The following is a 26,437-nucleotide window of genomic DNA, read 5'->3' as shown; positions in this document are numbered from 1 at the left end:
TGGGACTCAGATTTGCAGTCCTCCTGCCTCAGCCTCTCTTGAGTATTGAGCTCCTAAACATACACTCTTTTAATCCCAAAGAAAGCTCTGGTTTGAGGCTGTCATAGCAAACAGATGCTCTTTTAAAATTCTTTAGTTTGGGATTTATTAGTTTGCTTATTCTCTTTGTTTACTATAACTCCGTGAGGATAATAGATTTAAAAAGTATTTGAGGAATATCATATCTGTAAGTTCCATGGAACTGGCTTCTGCCTCCTCCTGTGCTCTCAGCATCCCTGGCAGGAGGAAGCGTTGTGAGGATTGTACAGGACGGGTCTGTGGAACCGGGCTGGGTGTTAGCACGAGTAATTCCACAAAGGAGAAGGACCAGAGGAATGAGGCTCCCTGGACTTCTGCCTCCTGTTCAGCGAGGGGTGAGGAGTCACCGAGAGGCATTTAAGGCTGCCTGATGCCCACTGTGGCATCTGAGGCACTGAGAAGCAACACTGTTAAAAAAGCTACCATCACACTTTCGTGTGCCTGTCTCATGGTGCGTGCTTTGTAGTCCTTTCCCCCGATCAAAGGGTATAGTTTTCCATCCTAACCACAAAGAGATTTTTCATAGTTTTCTTTTGTTCCCTGAAGGAATTTGAAAAAATAAATATTTGCTGTCCTAAAATTATCTTTAAAAAAAACTACGACAAAGAACGTAAACATTATGTACTGCAAACACATACCAAAAAAAGGAAAGGGATCAAGGGACAGAGGAGTGAGGAAGAGGGCAGGGAGAGGGGATGAAAAAAGGAATTAAGACACGTTATGTGCTTGTTCTGCGTCCACACAAGGCACAGACACATTGTGTGTTGCACACGTGCTCTAATAAAAACATAAAGCTAAAACTATGACTCATCTTCTGAATTTTCCTAAGAAGAATAATATTTTCTGCTTTAGAAATAGACACATAGCATATAGCTGAGTAACATATTACCCTAACCCAGTGTTTTATTTTGTCATTTTTATTTTCGGTAGCAAAAACTAAATTTATTTCGTGAGTTTGTTTTCAGGGCTTAATATTTAATAGAACAAATATATTATGTAGCAATCAGTAAGAATTTGTTTGAATGCCCTGAATTTGTGCTGAGCAGCATTGGTGTTGGATAGCATTCTGCTGTTGTAAATGTGATCTCATGGAAAATGTACTCTCTTCCTGGTTTTCCTTTCCTGATACCAATTTTTGCATGGTATTTTGCTGAAGTGTTTTAGAAAAAGTGATTTTTTTTGTTGTGTTTGTTTTGAGGCAGGATCTCACTATATAGCCCAGGCTGGCCTCAAACTTGTGGTGAGCCTCCTGCCTCAGCCTCCTGAGTGAGTGCTAGGATTAAAGGTGTGCACCATCATGCCTGGCTTTAGAAAAAGTGATTCTTAAATAATGCATGCAGCGTTTTCAGACTTGCAACTGTGCTGTTTCACCTTTGTCACAGAAAAACATTTATCATCCATATGTCTTTACTAAGGGAATCCTGTTCACATTTCACTTTTACCACTAAGGAGATGGACCCAACATCTTCCGACTTCATTTATAAAGGAAACAGACTTTTCCATTGACGTTCACAACATTCCTTTTCTCAGATACTGAAAATCGTGTGAATAGCTTTAATTATACATTACAGAGACTTTTTTCAAAGCAGATCTCAAAATAAGGGTCTTAAATAATTCTTCTGATGGTTACACATTAATCTTTTATTTTTTCTAGCTTTACAGTGTTAGGTAAACTGTTTATAGTTAATTTCGCATAGATATATTCAATAGCCCAACAATGAGAAAGCCTAGATCAAGAGCTGTTTAGTTATCTTGCTTTCTCCTAACATAACAAAGCTCCCAAAATATATTATTAAATTCGTGGATTTCTTGAATTAAATAACTAAATTGTAGTCCTGTGAAAAGAACCATAGAGAGCGATGTTTAGTGTAGTACTTCCGAAGAACACTGCCTTATAAACTGTCCGGGATGTGTGGACATCTCTCGGGGCTCAAAGTTCCTCAGGAAATGCCAGCAGCTTCCATTACATCCACTTGCAAACCTGTTTTGGTAGTAGTTTTATAAGAAGGGTAATAAGATTGATTGTCTCCTGGACAAGAACACCATATAATACATCTGCAGAAACCAGAAAGTCAAGACAGCAGTGTCTTTTCTTTAAGTAGAAGATGTGAGGTAAATACAAAATAAGTGACCTAAACCCACTGTCAAAGGCAATAGTGTTTTGTGTTTAAAGTTCATATTTGATTTGTGTATCCAAGTATCTAGTTCTAATAAAAATCATTCCTCCTAGAAGAAAAGTCTTTGTTTAGGATCCTAATCATGAGGGGAAGAACATTTAGAGCTCTTTACAAATTTGTATTCATACAAAAACAAAATAATAGCTAGGTCCCCTTAAGTCTCTTCTTCTCGGTCCCAGTCTTTTATTGCTGATGCTTTTATCAGTTGTTTAAAACTATATGTGGGACCTGTGGCTGGTAGGTTAAACTGTCTCCAGATCAGGATGCTGGGAGCTCAGCCTTGTTGCTTTGTAAACTATGTGGTGAGAGAGGAGGTGGAGGTTTCACTCTATGCAAAGGTAAGTAGCTTCACAGTGCTCACCTAGAAACTGGCCCCGCCTGGGCCACAGTCCATCCATGAGCTCTGTCATTAGGGGACCACACTGGGTACCAGTGAGAGGGAAGGGCGGGGGAGATGGAGAGGAGGGGAAGGAGAGAGAGAGAGAGAGAGAGAGAGAGAGAGGCAGACCGGCTTGAGTAGTGCTGACTAAACCAGCAGGACCCAAGGTTGGAGGGTCTTGGCATCCTCTCTCCAGTAGCAGAATGCTGTCTTAAGCACTGTGAAGATGACATGGAAGGAGAGGATAGAAATCTTAGACTTAGTCATAACGAATTTTCCAGGTAACAGAAACTGATTCCTTAAGTACTATAAGCTGTGATCAACATATGTGGTGAACATTTAAATTTATTACCATTAATCCACCTCACAGTGCTCCCTTTGCTCCAGACTTACCCCATCATTCTTTGCCACTCTCTGAAGCAGTTCCAGGAGTCCCTTCAGGGGTGTCTGACGAGGTGTGGTAAAAAGCACAGCGAGTGCTGCCGCCGAGGGCCGTCCTAAGGAAAGGCAGGCTCAAGAAGACATCAGAGTGTCCTCAGCCACCCCGGTCAGCTGGTCTGGCACTGTGTCACTTCTGCCTCTTCTCCACAATCCAAATGACCACAAAAGGCAGATGTTTAAATTGATTAGGACATCAAGGCAGCCACCATCCTGCAGCTACAGGCACAAAACAGAACTTCCAGAAATGCTCTGGAAAGTGCCAAGAGTGGCGGACTGAGAGCGTTCAAAATGAGAAATACGGGGGGGATGGCAATCTATTGTTATTATTACACATGTTTAATATTGAAATGTTCACCATATTTTTCAGTCATATGCTGTGTAATGTTTAAAGAATGTTGAGATAACCCCAGCCTTTTGCCTTTCTAGTTTAAAGGAGAATACTTAACACCGTTTACTTTCTTTTACCCCCTCTATTCTTGATTAAAAGAGCATCTTCATATACCTGGTACCGTCTGCGATTATGGGACCCATTAAAATCCTGACAAATGAAAATACACTCATAGAAGGAAGAACAAGGTGGTAAAAAGATTTAGAAATAAAAATCAAACGAAACCTGAATAATACTTAATAACCTGTTTTTGTTTCGTTGGTGCTGGGGATCAAACCCAGGGCTTCACACTTGAGCACTAGACAAGTCCTGTGCTACTGAGCTACAACCCCCTCAACAACCTCACCGGCTGTTTATTTGCATAAAGCCTCTCGCAGTTTCCCTCTACCTGCTCTCGGGCTCCAGCTGCAGAGCGGCAGCTCTGTGGCAGGGACCCTGAGGTTGTTGATTTACTAAGCGGCCCTCTGCAGAAAAGGTCTGCAAGCTCCACATCTCCCACTCCTCTCCGTCTTTGCTCTCAGCCCGCAACTTGACTTCTTACTTTCCTTGGAAATAGAAGCCTCAGAAAAGAATTTCCCTTTCTCATCTGTATTTTACCTTTCCTCCTGTTCTACTGGATGAAATATTTACATTCGTATTTCTCTCTGAGGTTAGACCATTATCTTCTCTTCCTACTCAAGACAATTACTCTTGCAAATGTACTCTCTCCTTCGTGCACCTCCAGATTTCCCTTTGTACTGCAGATAAACAGGCTAGAATGCGACTCCTCTCCACCCCAGCAAGCCAGCCCCCAAACCCTCTCACCAGGGTCTCTTCCTCGCACCACATACCTCGATTCTCTGCTGAACCTCATGCTGATGAAGCTTTTGTCCCTACTACCTCAGAACAGTGTGGCTCTTTTCAAAATCACGGTTTACTTCTGTCCAACTAAATATCCATTATGTTGAGCCATCTTATCTGATACTTGAGCAGCATTTGTTACGCTTTCCACTGCCTCCTCCCTGAAACACCTTCGCTGCTTTCCACATCCTCCTTAGGAGCTTCTTCTCCTTGACTCCTGATTACTCCTCATCTGGTCAAATTCTAAGCATCTACTCCGCTCTGGGTTTACATCACTCTATTCTTGAAGCCAGAGTGGTACCAGTGACCCCTGGTTTGTGGGTCTGACCTGGACTTCTTTCAACCTCAGCCCGCTAACCCCACATCTCAGTGGGATGTCAGGTGGACTTCTTCAATGCCGGTCCTTTCTTCCAGGTTTTCAGTCCCAGTAAACAACTACTTCATCCTTCCAGTTGTTCAGGCCCAGCATTTTAGAGTCTCAAACCAATCTCTGCTGGTCCTACCTTGGAAATATATCCAGATCTCGACCACCTTCTTGTATCCCTACTGCTACCACCAGTTCCACACGATCTCTTGCGTGAAAAGCAGTCTCCAGCTTCACTACTTCTCCCCACTCTATCCAGAATACATAATGATCCTATAAAATGTAAATCAGATTATGTTAATTATCTGTCTGAAAATCCCAAAGGATTTTGATCTGCCACAGAAAAAAATTTTAAACTCTTTACACAGCTTTTAAGGAAACTTATGTGATCTAGTCCTGCACCTCCCTGAAGAGTCCCACTTACTGCCCCTTACCATTTCTGTCTCCCGAACTGTTCCCCTTGCTGGTCCCTGAACACGCCACATACACCCCAGGGCCCTTGCACTTGATGTTCTTCTGCCTGCCACCTACTTTTTTCGGGGCTTTCACATTCTCCTCCTCACTTCTTTTATGTCTTCCCTCAAATGCCATCTTACTAAAGAATCCTTCCCTGAAATTCCTGTCATTAATGCCTGCAGTCATTTCTCTACCCTCCCACTACAATGTCTCCCTTCTTGTCACACATTAGCACATGGTATTTCTATGTACACATACTGAATGGAGGGACTTCGGTGTTGTTTATTATTCACATGTATAACCTCATAATCTGTAGTGTATTATTGGTCAAATGAAATCTGCTGAATGAATAAATAATTTCAAGGAGTAGGAAATATTAAAAGGAAGTTATGTTTTTTGTTTAAATATTAGAAAGATTGTTATTTTGGAACATAATGTGCATGCCTGTTATCTCAGCACTGGGGAGGCTGAGGCCGGAGGATCTGCATGAGTTCGCGGCCAGCCAGGGCAACATAATGAGTTTTCAAGGCCAGTTTGATTTATATAGTGAGACACTATCTCAAAAAAAAAAGAAGTTTCAGAGTAGTGTTTCATCTGATACAAGACTTTCCAGCAGTCTGGCTATCTAGCAGTAACAGGTTGTCTTAAATAAACTGAGATCCCTGTCCAAAGAAAGACACTTCAGAAAGGACCTGGAAAACCACTTGTGAGGGATGTTGTAAAAATAAATCTCTGACCTTGGTAGAGTTCCATTTGCTGTCCTCCTAGAGTCTGGGCTACTTCAAGGATTGAGTTTGTTTCTTTCCAAGTCGGAGAAACCACTAGATAAAGAGACGTCACTATTCTTGGGAACAAGGCCGTCGTCGTGTCTTTGCATTAAGACCATGAAGCTCCAGATCACATGCAGCCCCTTCCTACAGTTGTTCATTCTGCTGTGCGAAAATCCTGCAGGTTGTGTTGGTTAAAATAAAGATTCCATAGCTCCAACTGTTCCTGCCAAGTACAACTTCAGATCTCTTTACCATCGTGCCCTGGTGTGTCAGTGTGGACCATTCTGGAAAGAATTTAAGCAGAAACAATTTATAACTTGTATATTAAAATTAACATATTTTCCTATTCTCATGTCCTGGATTCACTTCTCTCATCATCATTACTTAGATTCTTTGACCTAATAAAAAATATTATGCTAAAAAAAATTACACTTCATGGATTATTTCCAAACCCCAATAAATGAAATTTTAAGCTTTCTTTTCCTGATTTCTTATTCTTAATTAAATTTTCACCATTTTCCATGTAGCCCTGGAGATGTTTTATTCATGCCCCATAGTAATTTTCCAGTTGTGAAAATTAAATTGTAATCTTGTTAACTGTGTATTTGTCTGTGGAATGATCTGGCAGAGTTAAAGAATTTAGAAGTTTTAGAGTGTTATTTTTAGGACTCTGTATCACTTCACCCTTTTTGCCAGAGTGGTTCCTGGCTAACTTTCCCATGAATTTTTAACCTCTTGCTAGGCTTTGCTTATGTAACAGGAAACAGGCTGTCAGGGACAAACAAATAGCCGCATATCAGGCACACACAGTGGCAAATGATTTAGTTTGCCCTTCGCTCTCGTAAAGTAGACCGATACATGATATCAACTTTGAGACTTTAGGCGTAGCATCTCTTGATTAACAGTGCAACTTCAACTTTAGAAATACAAAATATTTTATCAAGATCATGCTTTAATCCAGCCCATGGGGGAAAAAAATGAGCTTCTGATAAGGTGAACTTGGCAGTGGTGCCATGTCCTGGGACTGTGGATTTAAGTATATCTTTGCCTTTTCTCCAACTCTCAAGGCTGGTGTGATGTGCAAGCTTCAAGAGAGAGATGACATTGGACGCATTGAACTGGTCCAGAAGCTGGCAAGAGAAAACTGTCAGTTTTTGCAGACAGACAGAAAAGAATCGGAGAAGTCTGAACACGTAAGCTTTTTTTCACTTGAGCATGCGGGTTTAGAGGATATAGAATGTTTCTGTCTGATTATGTTTGAAGGAAAGAATATTTATTTTCAATTCTTTAGGTTTGGGGTCTTTATTCGCTAACAAGCCTCTTAGTATAAATGACGGTTGCTTATAGCTAGTGGTTTATGACACTGGATTATAGAAGAAGTCTTCTCAAAAGCAAGCTAGTTATAAATAGATTATATTTAAGCAAATGTGAATGTGTGCCTGTTATGAACCTGATTTGATGCCTTCTAAGTGCAACTTTGGAAAGTTTGTTTGATTAGATAGTTTATAAAATATGGATTTTTGAAAGAATAGACCAGTGTACTTTTATGTTTGATATGGAGGTGGATCTAATTGCCAAACAAATGTATCCTAAGTCACTAGAAATAGATAAGAACAGAAGGACAGATTATAGATGCTCTCATAAAGTGGGAGGGTCAGAGCAAGATTTCTTGGTATCTTTTGAACACTGCATTCCAACAAGAGTGACATTGTCTAGATGCTGTGGAAGCTGGGGGAAAGGACATTTTGCCTGGTCCCCTGAAAGCAGTTATTCAACTTGAGCCTTAGAACTGAGAATGTTGCCCTCACCCTGGGGAGATGTGCATTGTAGTCTACTGATTTCGTTGTTTGTCAGACTTTACTCTCAGTGCAGTATAATCCAGGATTGCTCGGGAAGGGGAACATTCCTCTGTGCTAGTAAACATGTCATTCTCTGACTTTATTTTTTCCTTGGAATTTTGTTTTCAATCCATTATAAAGGGGGGAAAGTTGCTTTGTGCTTTTTCTGTCCCAAGTCCATCAGTACAAATGTCAGGGTTTTACTGAGCAGGAGAGGAGTTGACATGTTCAAGGCTGCTGGCTGTTTGGTTTTAGAAACACAGCACATCCTGAGTTGTGTGGTCTCGAACTGTAACAGTTGGTTTATCAAGGGGGAGAATATTTAGGCAATTTCAAGGCTTGTGATTGAACTGTTTCAGGGCTTGGCATTGACTTGTGACTTGTAAGTGCAGGTGGAAATCTCAGATGCTTCTGCTTTGATAGGTACTATGGGAAAGTTCGGGGCCTTGTTTAAGTTGTTAAAAATACCCTAAAGTTTTACTGTAGCAGAGACTGACTGCCACCCTATCATGACCTTAGGGTATTTAAATGTCCTACTGTGTAGATTAATTTCTCAGAACAATACTTCCTTTGATTTCTTATAATTAGAACTAGAAGAGCAACAACTTCATATGGCTTATTTTATTGATTTCAGTATACATATTTCCCTGCATCATATCTTTGAGATCAGAGTGCATCTTAACCACTGATAATATGAAAATGTCACGGTTGATACCATGAGCATTTTTATTTCCTAGTGATCTTTTATTAAATGAACACTTTGTCTTAAAATTGCTTGCAGATTATAACCACTAAATCAGTGACAACTCAAAGTAGGACAAGATCTTTAGAAATCAAACAGTAGATCATCACATGGCCAGAGTTAATCATCAGCATTAAACCGCAAAAAATTTGTATGCTTATTAACAATATATTGGTGTTGCCTTTTTCTTATACCTACTGCAGTCCAGAATGTTATGGACAGTTATAGCTAATGAGATTATAATACTCTCCAGTTATGGAAGTATAGAAAAATCTGAACTTGATGCTGATCACTATAAAGACTTTTAGCATGAGACAGAAATTTAGTAATTGATCTGCAGTTTTACTTTTGATTATTTAAACTTCTCTGTTAACTTCAAACCTTCGCTTTACCTTTGTAAAATACAATACTAAGGTTTTGGGTTTTTTTTTCTTCTTGCACGATTGTTTTATGATGGATACATTAATTAACTCTGAAGTGTTTGTGCTTCTGAGGGGGAAGACAGGCATAGTAAGCCTTGGAATTATGACTTTTTCCACATAGCCTTTCCCATGAATCTTCACCTAAGAAAAGGTGAATATTAAGGATCTTACTTTCTTTGTGATAAATGTAAACTCAACCATTCTATGATCTCCTTTCTGCCGGGTGATACTGCTTAAAACGGTCAGTTGTCCATGATGCTCCGCTAAATGAATTATTCAATACATTTTTTGCAGTAGTTTATTTAAAATACAACCTGTATGTTATTTTAATCTTTCACGTCCTGTGAAAGAAGCTATACCTTTGCCTGTCTGCGTTCATGGTATGTGTGAAATTGGTGGAGCGTTTTCATTTTTCTTTTCAATTGCAGTCATCTGCTCTTGCTCACGGAAACTCGGTTGTAACACACCATGTACAGAGGAAACTGCAGTTTACTAATGTAAACTTAGGTCTTCCCTTTCCTGTTCTTGTTTTAACAATAATGACCAAACCCTGAAGTTACATAATGTACAGAATTATTTTCTTTTATGATTTTAAAATGTTTCATCTGCCTCATCTATCATTTCTTAGTCAAAGTTGGCTAAGTAGGTAATAGCAAAATTTAAGCTAGCATCCAAGTCGCCTACTGAGTTATTGTTTTATACTATACTCCATTGCTTCTCCAGTTGTAGAATGCCATATCCCTTTTTATACATTTGCACCAAAATGAGAAAGTTATTTTGAAGTACTACTGTGCTGAGAATGGCATGAGTTTGATGAAAAAAAGCCTATCTTGCTGTTACATCTTGTTACGAATTAAAGGGGATTAGACCTTTCTGAGGAGGGATTTCTTATATTTCTTTAACTGGTAAATGCCGTGATTATAAGTGAACAATTAGAGAAATGTCTTGCTCTGTGGTTGTGCAAGGTGTTTCTGAAGTTAAAAAAAAATAGTTAAATGTAGAATTAACTCAGGAAGCACTTAATTTTCCTATTTTCTGTGAACTAGCTATAAGCAAAATTAGGCAGCATTCATTCTTAAGTGTTGAAAATTGTTATGTAAGGACTTAAAGAAAAGGACAGAAATGGGCTGTGTCTTCCAAACATTCTGATAGGAATATTAACATTTAGTCATTAATACTTTAAAGAAATTACTTCTGGGTACGCTTATATTTCCTAGTATTAATTCCATGATTATATTAGTAGATGGAGGGGCTTTTGCTACCAGGTGGGAACGTTTGTTCTTGACCTTGGGGAATGATGACTAATGGTCATAGAGAAAGGCAGGGCAGGGCAGAGCATTTTACTTAAAGAAACCAGCAGGAAGCCATAATTAGCTGTTTGGTGATTCATAGAGAATGAAAAAGGGCAGGCTGGAAGAGGCTAAAATTCAGCTCTGAAAGACCCAATAAACCACCCTGAAGAGTTCGGGCCTGCCTTTCTTGCCATGGAAAGCCATCAAAGAAGAGAAATGGCACAATCAGATGTGGGCTCTGTCAGATTTCTCTGGCATTCGATTAGAGGAAAAATTAAGTAAGGGAGAAGGAAGTGTTGGAGAGAACCTTAGAAAGCTGTTACAGTGAGCCAGATGAGAAGTATTACCCTGAACCAGAGCAGCGACTATAGGAACTGAGAATGTGGTCTGTGTTGAGAACCAGAGAGACTGTACAATTGGCAGACTTTGATGAGTGGGAGTGGCAGATGTATGAGTTATTTTATATTACAGCACTTTTGAATTTTGATTAAGGTCTCTTTGATAGAGAGTAGATTTAAGAAAAAAAAACTCTGCCTACCACTAGAGTGGTTGGTTATCTTTGCAAAAGAAAACGTGATCCATTGGCCTTGCTTTAATGGTTCTGTTGCATATTTCAAGAGTCTGAGATCTTAGTGCTTATCTCATTAGTGAATTGGTAAATGGAAGTTCTTGCTAACTGTGGAGACTACATAAACTTGCTTTGCAGAGCAATTCTTTTGAAGTACTTTAAGCAGAGAGGGTCTGTTTGCCAAAATGAACTGGCTTGTATGGCAAAGCTTTGGCATTTTCTACAATGATGTGTGGACCTTCTTCAGAATTAACTATGACTTTAGGGTTACCCTCCAGAAGTATGTGGTCCAAGTTGATGTGATGAATATTATTATTTTAGAATATTCTCCATCATTCATTCATTCATTCACTAAATTTATATTTGAGTTAATGGTGTAGAGGATTTAGAATAACCATGGTGGCTCCTACTTCTTAAGATGTAAAATCTGGTTGTGGGGAAAATTTGTTGAAACAAGTATTAGAGACACAAAGAGACTATGGTGAGAATATCAAGAAAGACATGGTAGGAGGAAGAAGAAGAATTTACAGTTGCGGAAATAGGAGTTTCTTTTATGGTAAAGGTAGAATTTGACCTGGACTTTAAAGTAGGTTTTGAGTTGATTTTAAACAATTTTAATGGAAGAAAGCATTCCTAGTGGAAAGCATTGTATTAAAAAATGAATAGAGATGTCAAAACACAACATATTTTGGGGAAATCTGAAACCGTTCTGTGTTTCTAAGTACTGTACCAAGAGTCGGAATCAGGAAAGAAATAGTGATAGGGATGCAGAAGAAAGCTTTAGTGGGAAATGAGACTGAGATTCCACAGTGCAGGATTTTGAGAGCTGAGAAGTTTCATTTTGTTTTAGAAACAACGAGGAGTCAGTATTTGATTTTGTAAAAAAGGAAGGTGGGGTGGGGTCTTTATGAGGCACATGATATTGTTTGGATCTGACAGATTAGAAAGGTGAGACCGAGGAGTGGTTGGGCAGAGCAGTCTTGCTCCCGGAATGCATCTTCCCTCAGCTGCCATTGCTGGAGTGAGAACATGGTAGGTTGCTGGGAAGCCACGATGACAAGAAGTGTGATAGTCCTGGGAAGGAGAGAATAAATGAGACTGGAGCCCTAGAGGAAGCAGACAGAATGATTGCCAAGGAAGGGACGGTATGATGGATGTGGGGAGGGAAGGGAAAAGCTGATATCCTTGCTTAGCTTATGTCTTAATTTAGATTTTAAAGACTCATAAATGTTCGCATTTTAGTAGCAGTGAAATAGCTGTATTAAAGTATATGACCAGATGTGAGTCCTGTTTGCTACACTATAGCTATGTCATTTATCAGAAAGCTGAAAATGTACTTTTCCTAAAATGTAGCTTATGCTTTGTAGTGTATGAAACTGTAGACTAGAAATACCACCAATAGAGCCTAAACCCATTTTATAATTTCTACTTGGAGACATGCAGAGCTATAAAATGTATGTGAGAAACCTGTCCAGCAGTAGTTTCCCAAAGGGCCTTGTCTGCATCCCTGCCTCTCCCCACCCATTTTCTTCAGTTCCTTTGTTAAGTCTGAGGACCCACCCTTCCTTCCCCTTCTCTAATTCACTCATAAAATATGGGCGGGAAGGGGATTTTGCAAATTCTGAAATTGAATCTTGGCATAGTCTGCTGCCTGCACCAGGGTAGGATCCCTATCACTCAGCCCCTACCGGAATTTCCCTTTCCCTATTTCCTGTAGCCTCATCCTGGAATTCTGCCTAAGTCAAAGGGTTCCTTGTTTAAGGAGAGAAGTGGTCTGGACCGTCCTGGCTACTCTTACTTCCCCCCACCTCAACATTGAGGACTGAAGCCAAGGTTTGAGCATGCTAGGCAGGCTCTCTTCTACTGAGGTACATTTGCAAACATTTTGGGTCTCACTAAATTGTCCAGGCTGAGAACCTCTTGCCTTAGCTTCCTAAGCAGCCAGAATTACAAGCATGTGCCACAGTCAGGCTACTCTTATTTTACATATTAAAAGTTAGTCACTATCTTTATTTTAACTTTTATTTTGTCTGTTTTTAAAAATCATTTAAATGTAAGATAGAATTTTTCAGTTTCATCGATATGGATTACTGAAATGGAAGATGTTTTATCATTCTGTGTTCAAACTTGTGTTATGCATCTGCGTAAGTCAAATCTCAGGCACTTTCACTATGTGATGTTTACTAGTAAATCGATTTAACTAAGAAATCACAATAGAATTTTGTAATGCTGTTGTTCTGTATTGAAAGCCAGAATTCAGATGTAATAGGTAATTCATTGCGTATTACATTGCCCACCTGTGAGCTGAGAAGTTGCATGGAGCCATGTTATTTTTCTTAATAACAAATCCTTGTCTATGTTGGATTGGTATTAAAGTATCTTTTCATAACAAATAGGCTTCCTTTCGTGAATTGTTTGAGTCCATTTGTAATCAGGACTAATCTGGCCTCAGAGTAATACAAAAGTAGTGGAAGATGGTTCTTACCCCCAAGAAGTTTACAGTTTGGCTGGGGAAAGAATTTATGCTTGGAAAACAAGTAACCATTCAAGACAACATCTAATAAAGTGCCTGAATAATTTCACAGGCATTGAGAGAGAGGGAAATAAATCCAGTAAACACATTTCACAACTTCAGCCATCCGTGCTCTTCCTATTTATTCAGCAGTGAGGTTTACAAGTTTGGGTCCCTCTGTGTGCTTTTAAAATTTTTTTTTTCCTCCAGAAAGATGGCAGCTATACTGCTGGTGCAAGTCAGCAACTGCACGCTGTCTGATGGAACCATCTGCTCATTAGCTGTATTTTTAGGTTCTCAAATGCAACCCATTGCAAGTCCTAACATTTTTTAAATTAGTGTCAGTGATTTTTTAAAGAGCAGAATCTATCACTGTTATTTATTTTTCTGAAAATGTTCAAGTTTATTTTGAAAGGCTCAATTAAGAAAATAGATACTGGCTTAGTTTGACTTATCAAACTTATGTGGTCAAAGGATCTTTTACTTCCTGAAATACAGATGCTGCTCCCTGGGTTTATTAGATTCTTATACTTATAAAATTAAAATAGGAGTATCCTCTCCAATGTACTTGGGAAATTATTAAAGTGAATTATTGAAAAGTTAATTCTTTTTCTTTGGCTTTTGCACACACACACACACACACACACACACACACACACAGTGATATGTCTCACTGGCAGCTGTATATATTCTTTACTACCTCCATGCAGGTCTGGCCTGCTTTAACACAACAATATCAACACCACCTAGACTGGTGTCTGGTCAGGTAACACTAGAAACATGGCAACTTGGTTTTATTTGGATTTATAATGGATACTTGAAGACAAAAAGTCACAGAAAAGATATACAGATAGATGGGCTCCCCCTGATAAGCCTATATCTCTGAGGCCTGGAGAAATAAAAAGATTCAAGGAGTAGGGAATCGTAAGTACCAGTTTATAGTGTGAAGTAGATCCTTGGGGACTGTCCTGATACATCACTGCCCTGGTGGAGATGATGCTTTACAAGAAATTCCAAGTCTGAATCTGCTCTTACCCATGTGGTAAGCTGTACTGTGGAAGCTTCTAACGTGGACCTCAACTAGTCCAGGGAGTCATGCACATTGCCCTCAGGAAGAGGAAGAATGTAAGGGTCAGAAGAGCGAGGAGACATGAGGAAGGCTGGGCATTCCAGGGCAGGAAAGAGCAGATGTGATGATTCGAGGTACCCGATACAGACAGGATGTGGCAGCTTGGGGGGCTGGGAAAGGAAAGTCAGGTGGCAAAGACACAGGACCCTGAAGGTGCGGGACCTTGTGGGCTGGCCAAACATTGTGTGCTTATAGCAATATCAAGCTCTTGTGAAGAATTCAAGCAAGCGAGAGAAAGATGACTACACTTTGAGATTTCTCTACTGCAGCCTGGGACTGGGTTAGAAGGAAGGAGTAGGTCATACACACCCAGTCCTTGCAAAGCTCCCTGGCCCTCCTACCCTCACAGTCCTCGCTTGTTCCACACAAAGCAGTAACCAGCATGTTCAACGAAGATCTGTTAGGAAGCACGCAAGTCACGCAAGTCCAGGGCCTTCAGTTCCAGTGAAGACAGACTCTTCAGTTGTAGCTCAATTCTAATTTATCAGCCTTCCCCTGAAATACACTATATTTCATCATTTTTCTTTAAAAAGTTGACTTGGATTCAGTCCTAGCTTTACAGAAATGAATTTTAAGCGTGTATATACCTGTGATTTTTTGAAAACCTTTTGTTAACAAGCTCCATTCAAGCAGATATGTTCCCTTTAAACATGATTTCCTCTGTTACATATTTGCCTCAAATTGATTCAGCCAAGGTTTAGTGATTTCTGAGTGATTCAGAAACTTAAGTTGATAAAAATGAAGAAAAGGAATTTATAAGAGGTTTCCGTGTAGGATGCAAAGAACCTTTTTTCTTTTTGCACCAAGAAGTGGGTGGAAAGGAAAAATTCCATCTGCTATCCAGTAGCCCTAAATGTTGTTTTAAGATCATAAAAACAGAAGATTGCTGAAAATATCAGAACATAACACACTGTGGGCACGTATACAGTACATATTTTTCTAATAAATGATGTTAAATTCCTCTATTATCCTTAATACAGCACCATGTTCTTATTTGTCATTGCAAAATAATTTGCCTTTGATTTTTAAAAACATTGTCTACTTCATTATACTTGAACCAAAATTAATTATTATTTAGATCTTTACAAGTCAATGTGATAGCTCTCAGATTTGCTAGAATAGATTTTTATGGGTTTTCTCTCTTTTCCAGTATTTTCCTCATGTATCAAAAAATGGAGAAATAATATATGGCATGTATGTTAATTTATTGTGCTTTTGTACATAATTAAGTGAACAAGGCTCAACAATTGTTACCTTTGTAAATGTGTTCTCTGTGCAGGTTCCAGGAATGGTTGGGCATGATTAAGGAACAGTGAGTCATAATAAAGAATTAGGGGCTGTTCAAGATCTAAGAAACACATAGTAGGAGAGGATAATGGTGATAAAAAGACAATTAAGATGGCAGGAAGTGGCTTGGGGGGTAGGGATTTATAAGGAGGCTCAGGAGAACTTAATGAGTCACAGGACCACATCCTGGCAACCTCAAAGGGTGGAGGTGAGAGTAGACTCTGTCAAGATTAAATTTTGGCCCTGTGTCATCAAAGAATTTTTCTTTCTGATGATTTGTTAAAGTTTACATGATCTTGCCTTGGCCAGGATTTATAGAGGTAGAATATTCTTTATGTCGATACCTTTGTGAATAGAGTTCTAATGATCCCCTAAAGGTACAATGCATGATAAAATACCAAACTGAATTTTATGGTTCATGGATGCTTTCACATTCTCCCTCCTCATGAACTTACTGTTATTACAAGTTGGGGGATTGTGATTTTTCACAATCAGTCTGAATAGCCATGAGCGTTCCTTTGAGAATCATAAGCTTTGGAAAGAGCTTTAGATACCAGATGTCTTGGTGGCTTGAGTAAGAAACTACTTCAAAAACTGTCACCTGCTAAGAGGAATTATAAATAGTTTCCTCTAAAATGGGCAATAAATACTATACAATCATTTAGTTCTGTTGGAAGTTCATCAATCACAAGAAACTCTAAAATATTTCTGTTAATAATATTCTTATAATGAAGCAGATATCTTTTAGTCTCTGCCTTCAGAGGCAAAAAACAAATCATTAATAGAAATAGCAATTACTGGTGGTCCTTTAGGTTTGTTAAAGGATATTGTAATTCCTCTCTGTGCTTTTAGCTCTTGGTGTTCCCAAGGTTATATTTTGTGGGGCCCTAACTTGAGGCTAACATGATTGAAGTGACCCTTGCCCTCAATAAAATGCTTTTGTTGAACTACTCCCCTATTTATTAGTAGTTACCCCATGGGAAAATTAGCAAATGAAAGAAGGCACCAACAATTTTGTCAGTAAAAAATAAATAGAATCATTCAGAGCTTCTCATTAAATCCCCATCAGGGAGCATATATCCAAAAATTATCTCAGTATTATGAAACAACACTCAGATATGTCCCTAAAAACATGAGGAAAGAGAGAGTAACTAAAGCCATAGAGTTATTATTGTCCCTTCTAATTAGGTGCATGTCTGGAAATTTTGAAGATGTAATTGAGTAAAACTATAGGATATAACATGGCAGAGAAAGGAGTACATTGTTATGGCCCAAGCTGGCGCTGCCTTACACTTGCAGATTTGAGATTTGTATGAAAAACCTGTAAGATATCAAAAGGAAGGTTTGAGCTTGGGTGAGACATTATTATGACCAACCCTAAAATCTAACAGAAGAAATATTGGAACAAAAGAAGCCAGTTTGGGACTGCAGGTGTAGCATAGCAGTAGAGCACTTGCCTATCATGCAGCAGGCTCTAGGTTCAACAGTACTGCTACAACAACTTCCACAAAAAAGCCAATTTTATTTTCATTGTCTTTAAAGAACATACTTGTATGCCAGATGCTTGTTTACAGAAATATTTCATGACCTGTTGAACTATTAATTACTGTTTCAGTCGTCATTTGGCAAGTTCATCTGACCTTTACCTCAATTTTAAGTAAATCCCATTTCCATTTCAAATCCATAGATCTAAAATTCCTGTATTACTCATAATCTTGGGATAGAGAAATGGATAGACCTGACAAGATTTACCATGCCCTGGAAAAATCGCCATTTACAGAGACCAGAGTGGCCCTAGGTACATTCACCTGCAGATGCCTGTGCCCTGCACCCTACCTACATGGTTTGCATTGTTGCATCTTTGCTCCGCTTCTTTTTTTTTTTTTCTTTTTCCAGTAACAGGCATTGAACTCAGTACCTTGTGCTTTCAAGGCAGGCGCAGAGCCAGTGAGCTAAATCCCGGCCCAACCACATAATTTTTAATATTGGTACAACCTCCTTTTTTCATACAATAGCACAACATTTTTTTAGAGACCTGGCCAAAATTAATTTATTTTTGCCTACTTTGATTGGAGAAGTCTTTGCTAAGCACCTGTGATTCCGGCATCCAACGAAACAAAGCAGAGACACAAATGAGCAAGATGCAATTTGAGCCCCCAAGATACTACCTTGGAGCTAGAGAGAAGAATGAGAAGTCAGGAAAGTAAAGAAGGGCAAGAGGCAGACAGAAGAGAGGGCTGGCAAGAGTGTCTAGAGGGAGAAGATTGTACCCCTTGAATAAAGTATTTGTTTTCAGAAAATTGTTCTCACGTCCCTGTGAGGCATTTGCTAAATTAAGCATCATCTCTTTTACTTCCTGGGGGATTATTTGGTCAGGATGTAAATGGCAAAGAGCATAAATCTCAAACCTAAAGGTGGGTACAGTTCATATTTAAAGGCTGCATACTGTCCCCATTTTCTAACTGCAAAATATATTATTCAACAGTAAGTAGTATGTTTTATAGAGATCGTGGCCTGTTTTATTGACTGAATTTGTTTCTGAATAAAAGACTTCATCTGGAAAAAATTTATGAGTGTTGTCACCCATAATAGTTATCAGGCATCTTGCTCAAATTTATAGCACATTTCTACTACAGAAATTTTTGTGTTTTAAAATTGCTCTGTTAACTGAAAAAGTAATACATGGCTCTTGTAGAGAATTTGTAAATAATAAAAAGCTACAAGGATGCAAAGAAAAAGTTAGTGATAACTCAGCACTATTCCCCCTCACTCCCCTACTGTCCCGAGTATTTGCATTATTAGATTTTCCTAATGATTTCATAACACACTTTATATAACTACCCTTTCCCTTGGGGCAAATATGTTTCCAAGATGATCTGCCATGACCAGCTTTACAAAATTCTCTAAGTTTATATTCCCAAGGTTAAATTCCTAGTAGCATAATTACTACTTACACACATGAACCTTTTATGTTTTTGCCTAGGTACTTTTCATGAACGCTTCTGCTAGTTTTTACTTACAGCAGCAGTACATGAAAGCACTTGCTTACTCTTCAGTGCCTTTGCCCTCACTGAATATTATGATTTTTATTAGGAGAAGTTAGGTATGTTTGCTGGGTTAATGGGGGGGTACTATTTTATTCAAATTGACACTTCTTTTCTAGTGAAGTTGAATATTTACACCTTGGTATAAATTATTCACCTGCATGGTCCATTCTAAATTGGGATTTTTCCATTGATTTGGATAACTTCTTTATAAAGGATTCAAAGTTCTGTTATATTTGCTACATATGATTTTCTCCTGTCTTTTAATTCTTTTTTCCTAATTTGTTATTTTTATGCTCGTAAGTGAAACTGTTTGGTTTCTAAAATTTATTTTGAAAATGGCCTTTAAAATTAGAAAACCTTTCCCCATTTTGTGGCCAGATACTTAATGTCATTTATTTTTTTATTTCTACTGGGATTGTAGTTTTCACTCAGTTCTTTAACATAAGAGCTGTGCTTTATTTTATTTTATTTTTCATTGTCTTGTTTCTGTTTTTGAAAACAGGGTTTTACTATATAGTTAGGCTGGCCTTGAACTCACAATGTAGCCCAGGCTGGCCCCTAACCTAGAACAATCCTCTTGCCTCAGCCTCCTGTGTACTGGGATTATAGGCATGTACTACAATGTGCGGCCTTTTTATGTGATTTAAAAGTAAGGTTTCTTGTTACTTATTACAGGCATAATTTTTCTTCAGTTAATTTATTTGTGACGAGGATATAAAAATCCATTTCAGGGCTGGGATATAGGTCAGTGGTAGAATGCTTGCCTAGCATGCACAAGGCCCTGGGTTCAATCCCCAATGGGATGGAGGAGTGGAGGAGAGAGAAGAAGGGGGGGATCCATTTTATTCTGGAGGAATTCAAATTCTATCAAAAATTTTCCTTCCAAGTGAAATATGTTGAATATAGATTTAGTGAATCATTTTTGAACTTCAGGTATTAGAGATCTAAGATTTCTTCTAGTTCTTTTCTTAACTTGAAGACCCCACTCCCCAAACTGAACAACATTCATACCTTTGATGTTGAACTCTCCAAGTGTCACCATTTTGTATTGGATGCCAATTAATTGCCTGAGAAACTTTGAGCAGCTTTTTAAAAAACTCTAATTGTATATGCCCATCAATGCCAAGAATCGTTCTGTTCTTTTATATTCTAAAAATATTTCTGTGGATAGGACTTCTAAATATGTATTCTTGGTAAAATGGTGTTGATACAGGACAGATGGCTGATCTATCATATCCAGCTAGAACTGTCTCTGTTATTAGGTTATTAAAGCCATATTTTAAATCAAGCTGGTAAATATTTGGATTATTTTTTAAAGTTTAGAATGTCCTAAAGAGGACAGAGATCTGATATTCTCAAATATTACAGACTTCAGAGCAGTAGATCTTAACTGCCTTGGACTCTTGGAAATACCATGCAAGTGGCCTGGTTCTTGCTGCTGGCTGGGTTCCTCCCCTGGGCGCTCCCCACAGCATAGCTGCAAACCACTGTTTTTTTAAAATGCTAACTTATATCACTTGCATGTCCATGTTGCACAGAAGGAATTCTCTCTGTGAACAACGCATGTTTTATTGAACTTTCACCCCCGGGTTCTGACACTAACTAGGCTTCTAGTCAACATTTGTGGAAATGGACCTGGTAGAGAAGGCAAATGCTTTCCAAGTTCAGGCATTCAAATCAAATCTGGAAAACCCAAAATTGTTCCAGCTCCAGGATTCCAGTTCCTTGGAAATTTTAGGTGTTAATTTGAAAGTTACCCATCATGGAGAATCAGCCTGGACATAGTAAACAGAAAGGCGGGAAAGGTGGTCCCCCACAGCTGCTCTGTAACTGTCGATAAGTTGAAAGAATTCATCCAAGAATTTATGCAAAAAGTAGGCAAACTTTTGACATTAATGGGTCACAGTACTGGAGCAAGGCTCTGACTTGGGCAGGTTTCTCTGTGCCCGTTTTGATACCTTTTGGCATTCTGTATGAATCTGACATTCAGGAAAAGAGAAGCTTTGTATCCATACTGTCACTTACGTACTTCTGTTTTCAGTCCATTCCTCGTTTCCTTCCACACGTGTCCCCCACCTCAGCAAAAGAGCAGGGAGAGAGAGATTATGCAACCAGATTAATTTTGTTTTATTTTAGCCTTCTCTTTTCACTATTACTTCATGATTTTGTGTGCTTGACTTTAAAATCATTTTAGCACTATTTTATTGCATTTTAAATTCTCTTAACACATTTTAACACCAACTTTCTGTAACTAAGGAGTGACACATGTCTTACCTTTCTTCCAGTCTTGTTTCCTACTGTGAAATGAAGTGTCTAAAATGGTTACCACACAGGCTAAAACAGCTTCTCTGAAAACATCTAGGAATGTACAAAACATGGAAAAACACTAGTGTTTACTTAAGATGCCTCCTATCTTTTTAACACATTCCATGTGATTCATAGTTGTTATAGTGACTAGGAATTTTCTCGTTGCGTAACCTGTATAAATACGGAGGCTGCCCTTGCCTTACTGCTCGGCCCGCTGAAGTGACACGCATGTGCACAAAAGAGATTTAGAAAGTTTCTACACTTTAAAGTTTTCTGTTTTTTAAGTTCATTAAATTCTGATTTCTTAACTTTTTAAGTCTGAAGAACATTTCTGGGTCTTCAGAATTTAAGGCTGCCTTTTTCACATAATTTCAATTTCTGGATTAGGTCTTCACTTCATCAGGAGGCATTATGCAGTGCAGCTGAGTTGTAGATCTGATAAAAGGAGCTCAAAAGGAGAAGCCAAAGCCCTGAGGGCCAGCGTTTAGTGCTGTTCTGAAATTTTATACTGCCCTCTTGTTACCCAGATTATAGAGGCTTCTGTAAAACTGCTACCATGAATTATTCCAAATCCCAGATAGCAAGTATATCTGCAACTACATAGCGAACTTTGTCCTACTCATAATTTAGTGTAAGTCTTTGTCCCATCCTAGTGACATTATTTTCATTTTGGAATCATTTTACATATATCATACACACGGAATGATTTGAGAATTTTTGAAAACTAGAAATTATTTCTGTGTATATTTTCACTTCTGTAAAACTTCCAGGAAAACAAGATTGTAACCTTATTAATTTGCCTTTTTTCCCCTAAGAATGGAGACTGAATCCAGGGCCTCATGCATGGTAAGCAAGTGTTATCTCTTAGGCCTCAATTTGTCCTTAGAAAATTTTCTAGTAAAACACATATTGTATTTTAGGGCCATCAACATACACCAATAAAGAGAGAGAAAATAAATGCTGTTCCCAGCACTAAATCTCCTGCCTTTTCTAATCCCAGCATGATGGAGTCTGTCCAGAGCATTGTTTGGAGACTGTGTGGATGGAGCTTGGATATTCCAAGTACTGACAGATGCACAGTTTTTCTCCAGTGATCCTGGTCATTGACAGTTTTCCTCTTTCTTCTTTCATGTGTTAATAAATGATGGAGGATCTCATTTTGATTTGAAGTCATCTTTTGTTCTTTTGAAGTACTTTCAGATAGGCCACTCTTTGGGGGTGGGCGTGCATGCACGTGTGTGTGTGTGTGTGTGTGTGTGTGCACGTGCGCACACTGCTGTGCACAGTGCAGTGCCTATGCTTCGTTGCCCTTAGACCTGGGTGCCTGATTCCAGGGCATCGAGGTGCTGATGAATCCTGGTCCATAGCACAAAGGTGGTTGGGAGCTCAGAAAATTTTGATGATTTCTCAGCTCAGCTGACCCTTCACGTATCCCCTTTGGCTTGCTAAAATAACCAGGGCAAGTGAGTGGTTGTAACTCACAATTCTTAGAATGAAATCCCCATCCTGTCTGGAATGGAGGAGCCACAGAGCTCTGGCTGCCTCCCCTCCAGTGACCAGTGGCTGATGGCGGCCATTTGCTGCTGCTTGGTTCTTCCTGTCTGTGCTTTGGTCACACAGACACTGAGGAACAATCTTATTCCCTCTCAGATGATTAGTAACCCATCCAAAGACTAAGGCTGCATAGGCACTAACAAACCCTTGGCATTTTATTTTAAATAATGTAAGAGTCAGAGACATCTGAGTTACCTTGCCTCCCTTCTAGTTGTGGTCTCAGAGGTGTATGCTTCTTGGCAGTTGAGATAGGGGATTGAGGAGTACAGAAACAGCCAGCAAGAAACAGCTCTGTCCTGCTATCAGTGTGATCCATTTCATGATGCTCAATTCTCTCATAGCAATGGGGCACTGGAGCTGCCTCCCCTCCAGGTCCCATGAGCTCTGCAAGTGGACTCACTTCATTCTTGTGATGCCCTCTGTCAGTGGCTCATACAGTGGCTTCTGCTGCAACTGAAAAAAGCTGATGATATGTTTGTCATTTGTGTATGTTTCCTTAAATCCAGAGAATATACTTATACAAATACTTGAACAAAACTATAGCAAGATCCTCATACAAATCAAGTTTTCAGCACTTTGGTGGTAGGGTACTTGGATGGCATATTGGAACTATACAGTTTGTGTGTTTTTCAGCATCCTAGTATTAAAGGCTCTCTCTGTATCCAGCATGCGACTAGATTCATAAGGTAGGTATTATTCCATTTCACAGGCACAAAAACTGATGCTCAGAGAGGTTGTACAACTCAAACTCTTGCTAGCTCATAAGTGGCAAGTCTAGGTTTTGAAAGTTTACCCTTACTTTGGGGGTTATTGGTTTAATTTGATTTAGGCCATAATTTCTTTGAAGGAATGCCATCATCTGAGTTTAATCTTTATACTATTGAGAATTGGTTATTACCCATGAAATAGAGAGAAATGAAGCATGCTCCTGTGTGGGTTTTAGTAGGATCTTGGTGTAAGTTATGATGGTTGCTAAATAAATTCAATTTATCTAGTCATTGATGATTGAAAGGTAGGTGGGGTGGGACCGTTGGTAGGCCTTTTGCATACATTATCTTTTGTATTGCCTAAAAGTCCTCCGAGGAGTGTGATAGCCTTATATTTCAGATGGTGTTTTTGGATTTAGGGGGTTTATCCCCCACCCCAACCCCAGCGACAGCTAAATGGTAGCTGGCAGAATTTGGCTGTGGATAAGGGAAACCTTGTAACCACCGTCCCCTCAGCAGTTTGAGGCCTTGCCTGCAACTGTGAACTTGGCCATTCTCTGAGCCCTGCCTCTCCTGTGTGAGAAGTGGCTCACAGAGCCTGAAGTCAAAATCAGACTCTGCTTCTGCCTCACACTGTGGCTCCAGAGCCTTGGTTCTTCTCCATAGGAGAGCTGCACTTGAACTCTTGTTCTGCAGATGTCTATCTTGAGTTTATCCCTTCTCCCCTAGCCTACTCTCTGGACTTAGTTCCTGTGGGGCAAAGACTGCCTTCTTGCCTTTGCTGACCTGTATGTCCTTGATCTTGAACCACTCCAATTTACATCCGCTTCTTTACTCATCAGCCCGTTCATTCACTCATTCATTTGCTTAACACTCACTGCCGGGGTGGTGGGGTGAAACAGAAAGCCAAACAAATGGAATCCCTGTGCTTGGGCAGCGAATGGCAGAGTGGAACTGACCCTGCCTTTTCTCCTCCATCGCAATTTCCGTATCTGGCCATCGACCAAGAACTTTATATTTGGCCTCTTTTTTTTTTTAACTAGAAAATATTCAATAAAATTGAGGTTTTATGATTAATAAAGGCAACAGCTGTGTGACTGACTACTGGCAATGGTCACATGGGAAGTGAAGCAAGCTATAGGAGCTAAATTGCAGTACTCTTGTTACAGGAGTTAAACAAAGAACAGTTAAGACAAGAAAGCATGCTTGATTCTTAGAGTAAGTCATTAGAGACATGGTAACATACCCTTCTCCACAGTTAGATTTCTGAGTGGAATCCATGGCCTCCATGGTATAATCTCAGTTAGTTGGCACAGGCTTCTCTGGAAACTGCGGAAGAAGGCGCTAGTTTGTCTCTATTCGCATCCTCTCCTGCGTGCTCACCTCTGCTCTGTGCCACTGGGCAGTGAGTCCTGACTCCTGTGGACTGCATCACCCAGGAGTTCTTGTCCTTCAGCTCCATATATGATACACTGCCAGTAGGAGGCATTCGCAGATCAAAAGTGGAGGAAGAGAGAGGCCAACATACTGCTTCTCCCTCTGTCCAGCTTCGTCCTGCAATCCCAGCAATGGCTACAGCTCCTGCTCTCGGTGCCTCTCATTTTCTTCTCCAGTTCCTCAAGGACCCTGTGTTCCGTGTTACCTCCTCTTGGCCCATCCAGCCCAGCATTGGTAACATCCCCTCTCCCTGGCCCATGATTATCTCAGCATTTTTGCTTGTTTTCCTCAGCCCTGACCATACTTCTATACAAAGCCTCTTTTTTAAACATTTTCAGCTGGGAATGGTAGCAAATGCCTAATCTCAGCACCCTGGGAGGCTAAAGCAGGAATGTGGGAAGTTGAAATTCAGTCTGGGAACTTAGTGACCTGAGAACCTGTCTCAAATTTTTTTTTTAAAGAATGAGAGATGTACCTCAGTGCAAAGGCCCTGAATTCAATCCCCAGTACTCCTCCAATAAACACTCAAACAAACAGATTTTCAAAGCCCTTATGGGGTGTGCTTCCTTTTTCTGCCAGTTTCCAGGATGATCCAGCAAGCTAATACAGCATATTTCAGTGTCACTGTGATGAAGACATTGGTTTTATATTTCAAGATGTTACAGTCTATCCCCACGTCTGCTGCCTCATTGTACAGTGTGAAGGGAGATTCACCAGCGGAAGCTGGCCCTGCATCAAGTCCCTGGACTTACTCTGGTATTGGGCTCCTTAAATAACTTTTTAAATGGTAATAATTCTAACAGGCAATAAAATTTAATGCAGTTTATCTTTAGCAGCCGTAAGTTTTCTGTCTAGTCATGTTTACTGCTTTTTTGTGGGCATTTGGTCAAGTTCCATAAGAAACTTGTGGTTACTTTCACACCTGTGAAAAAGAGACTTTACCTAGCTTGTTATACATTTGGGGATGATAAATTCTGTTGGTCCCATTAGGCTTTCATTTGAGTTATAAATTTTAATATGTATGATGTAAAAAGAACTAATTATTATTTAATTTATTACTCTCCTTTTGCCAGATTAACCTGTACAAAGATGGATTTGTTAGGCAGCACCTTTGTGGTCTAGTAATCTTAACGGCTCACCTTGCCACACATCTGCTTCTTTCATCTTTCTTTTAATCGGTTAGATCTGGCCAGCAATATTCTTTTGTCCTTATTGTCAGCAAATTCTGTGAAGGTTAGTCTCGTTTTGGCCAGAGATTTTTTTTCAGATAAGTATTCCAATTCTGCTGTACCCACATTTACAGTACAAAAATAGATGCGGGCATTGAGGTTTGGTTTGCTAAGCTGTGTTTAAATTTCCATAGTGTAAGATGGGAGGAGATACCCAACTGCTGAATCACAGTCCTTCTTCCTACTTAGGAGAGCCAACAGTTTGGGCTTCTGTGAGAAACGTGGAATCAAGACAGATGAATTTGGTAGAATTTTTGGAAAGGATGCAGAACCCAGCCCTCATTCTTAACCCAGAACCGTCTTCACTTGTTCTGTAATATTGTTGACGGGCTCTGTGTCTGCCTGAGCACTGCCTCATCCCACCTCTGTTGTTAGTGCTTCTTTCAGTTAAGCCAAAGTCAGCCTCCTTTATCTTGCCACCCACTCATGGAAAATTACTTTTCTGGAACATTGTGAATGATTGCAGGGCTCCC

General features: G+C 39.5%; 1 protein-coding gene and 1 long non-coding RNA gene across 5 annotated transcripts in view; one reads left to right on the top strand and one right to left on the bottom strand.

Annotated features, from left to right (window-relative positions):
- The window catches only part of Rapgef5 (Rap guanine nucleotide exchange factor 5), a 187,236-nt gene that overhangs the window by 79,576 nt on the left and 81,223 nt on the right, over nucleotides 1–26,437 (top strand). For both annotated transcript variants that reach the window (XM_010641103.2, XM_010641104.2), the window contains exon 8: nucleotides 6,961–7,086. In XM_010641103.2, the coding sequence (XP_010639405.1) occupies nucleotides 6,961–7,086 (126 nt within the window). The remainder of the gene's footprint in view (nucleotides 1–6,960; nucleotides 7,087–26,437) is intronic.
- LOC117283681 lies at nucleotides 1,676–25,535 on the bottom strand. Of its 3 annotated transcripts, none has more exons than XR_004514713.1 (5): nucleotides 24,545–25,535; nucleotides 22,787–23,044; nucleotides 20,756–20,806; nucleotides 5,861–6,177; nucleotides 1,676–4,940 (listed from the first exon to the last, which is right to left on the bottom strand). It is a non-coding gene; the product is annotated as an uncharacterized LOC117283681 (long non-coding RNA). The 3 variants fall into 3 exon arrangements; XR_004514710.1 differs by lacking the exons at nucleotides 22,787–23,044; nucleotides 24,545–25,535 and adding an exon at nucleotides 21,005–21,156 and having other exon boundaries at nucleotides 1,676–2,059; nucleotides 3,028–4,940; nucleotides 20,760–20,806; XR_004514709.1 differs by lacking the exons at nucleotides 22,787–23,044; nucleotides 24,545–25,535 and adding an exon at nucleotides 21,005–21,156 and having other exon boundaries at nucleotides 20,760–20,806.

Source organism: Fukomys damarensis, unplaced genomic scaffold (assembly GCF_012274545.1).
Source record: "Fukomys damarensis isolate Sample0158 unplaced genomic scaffold, DMR_v1.0_HiC HiC_scaffold_4, whole genome shotgun sequence".
NCBI classification, from domain to species: Eukaryota; Metazoa; Chordata; class Mammalia; order Rodentia; family Bathyergidae; genus Fukomys; species Fukomys damarensis.
Note: the sequence above shows the minus strand (reverse complement) of the source record. Positions and strands in the feature narration are given on the sequence as shown.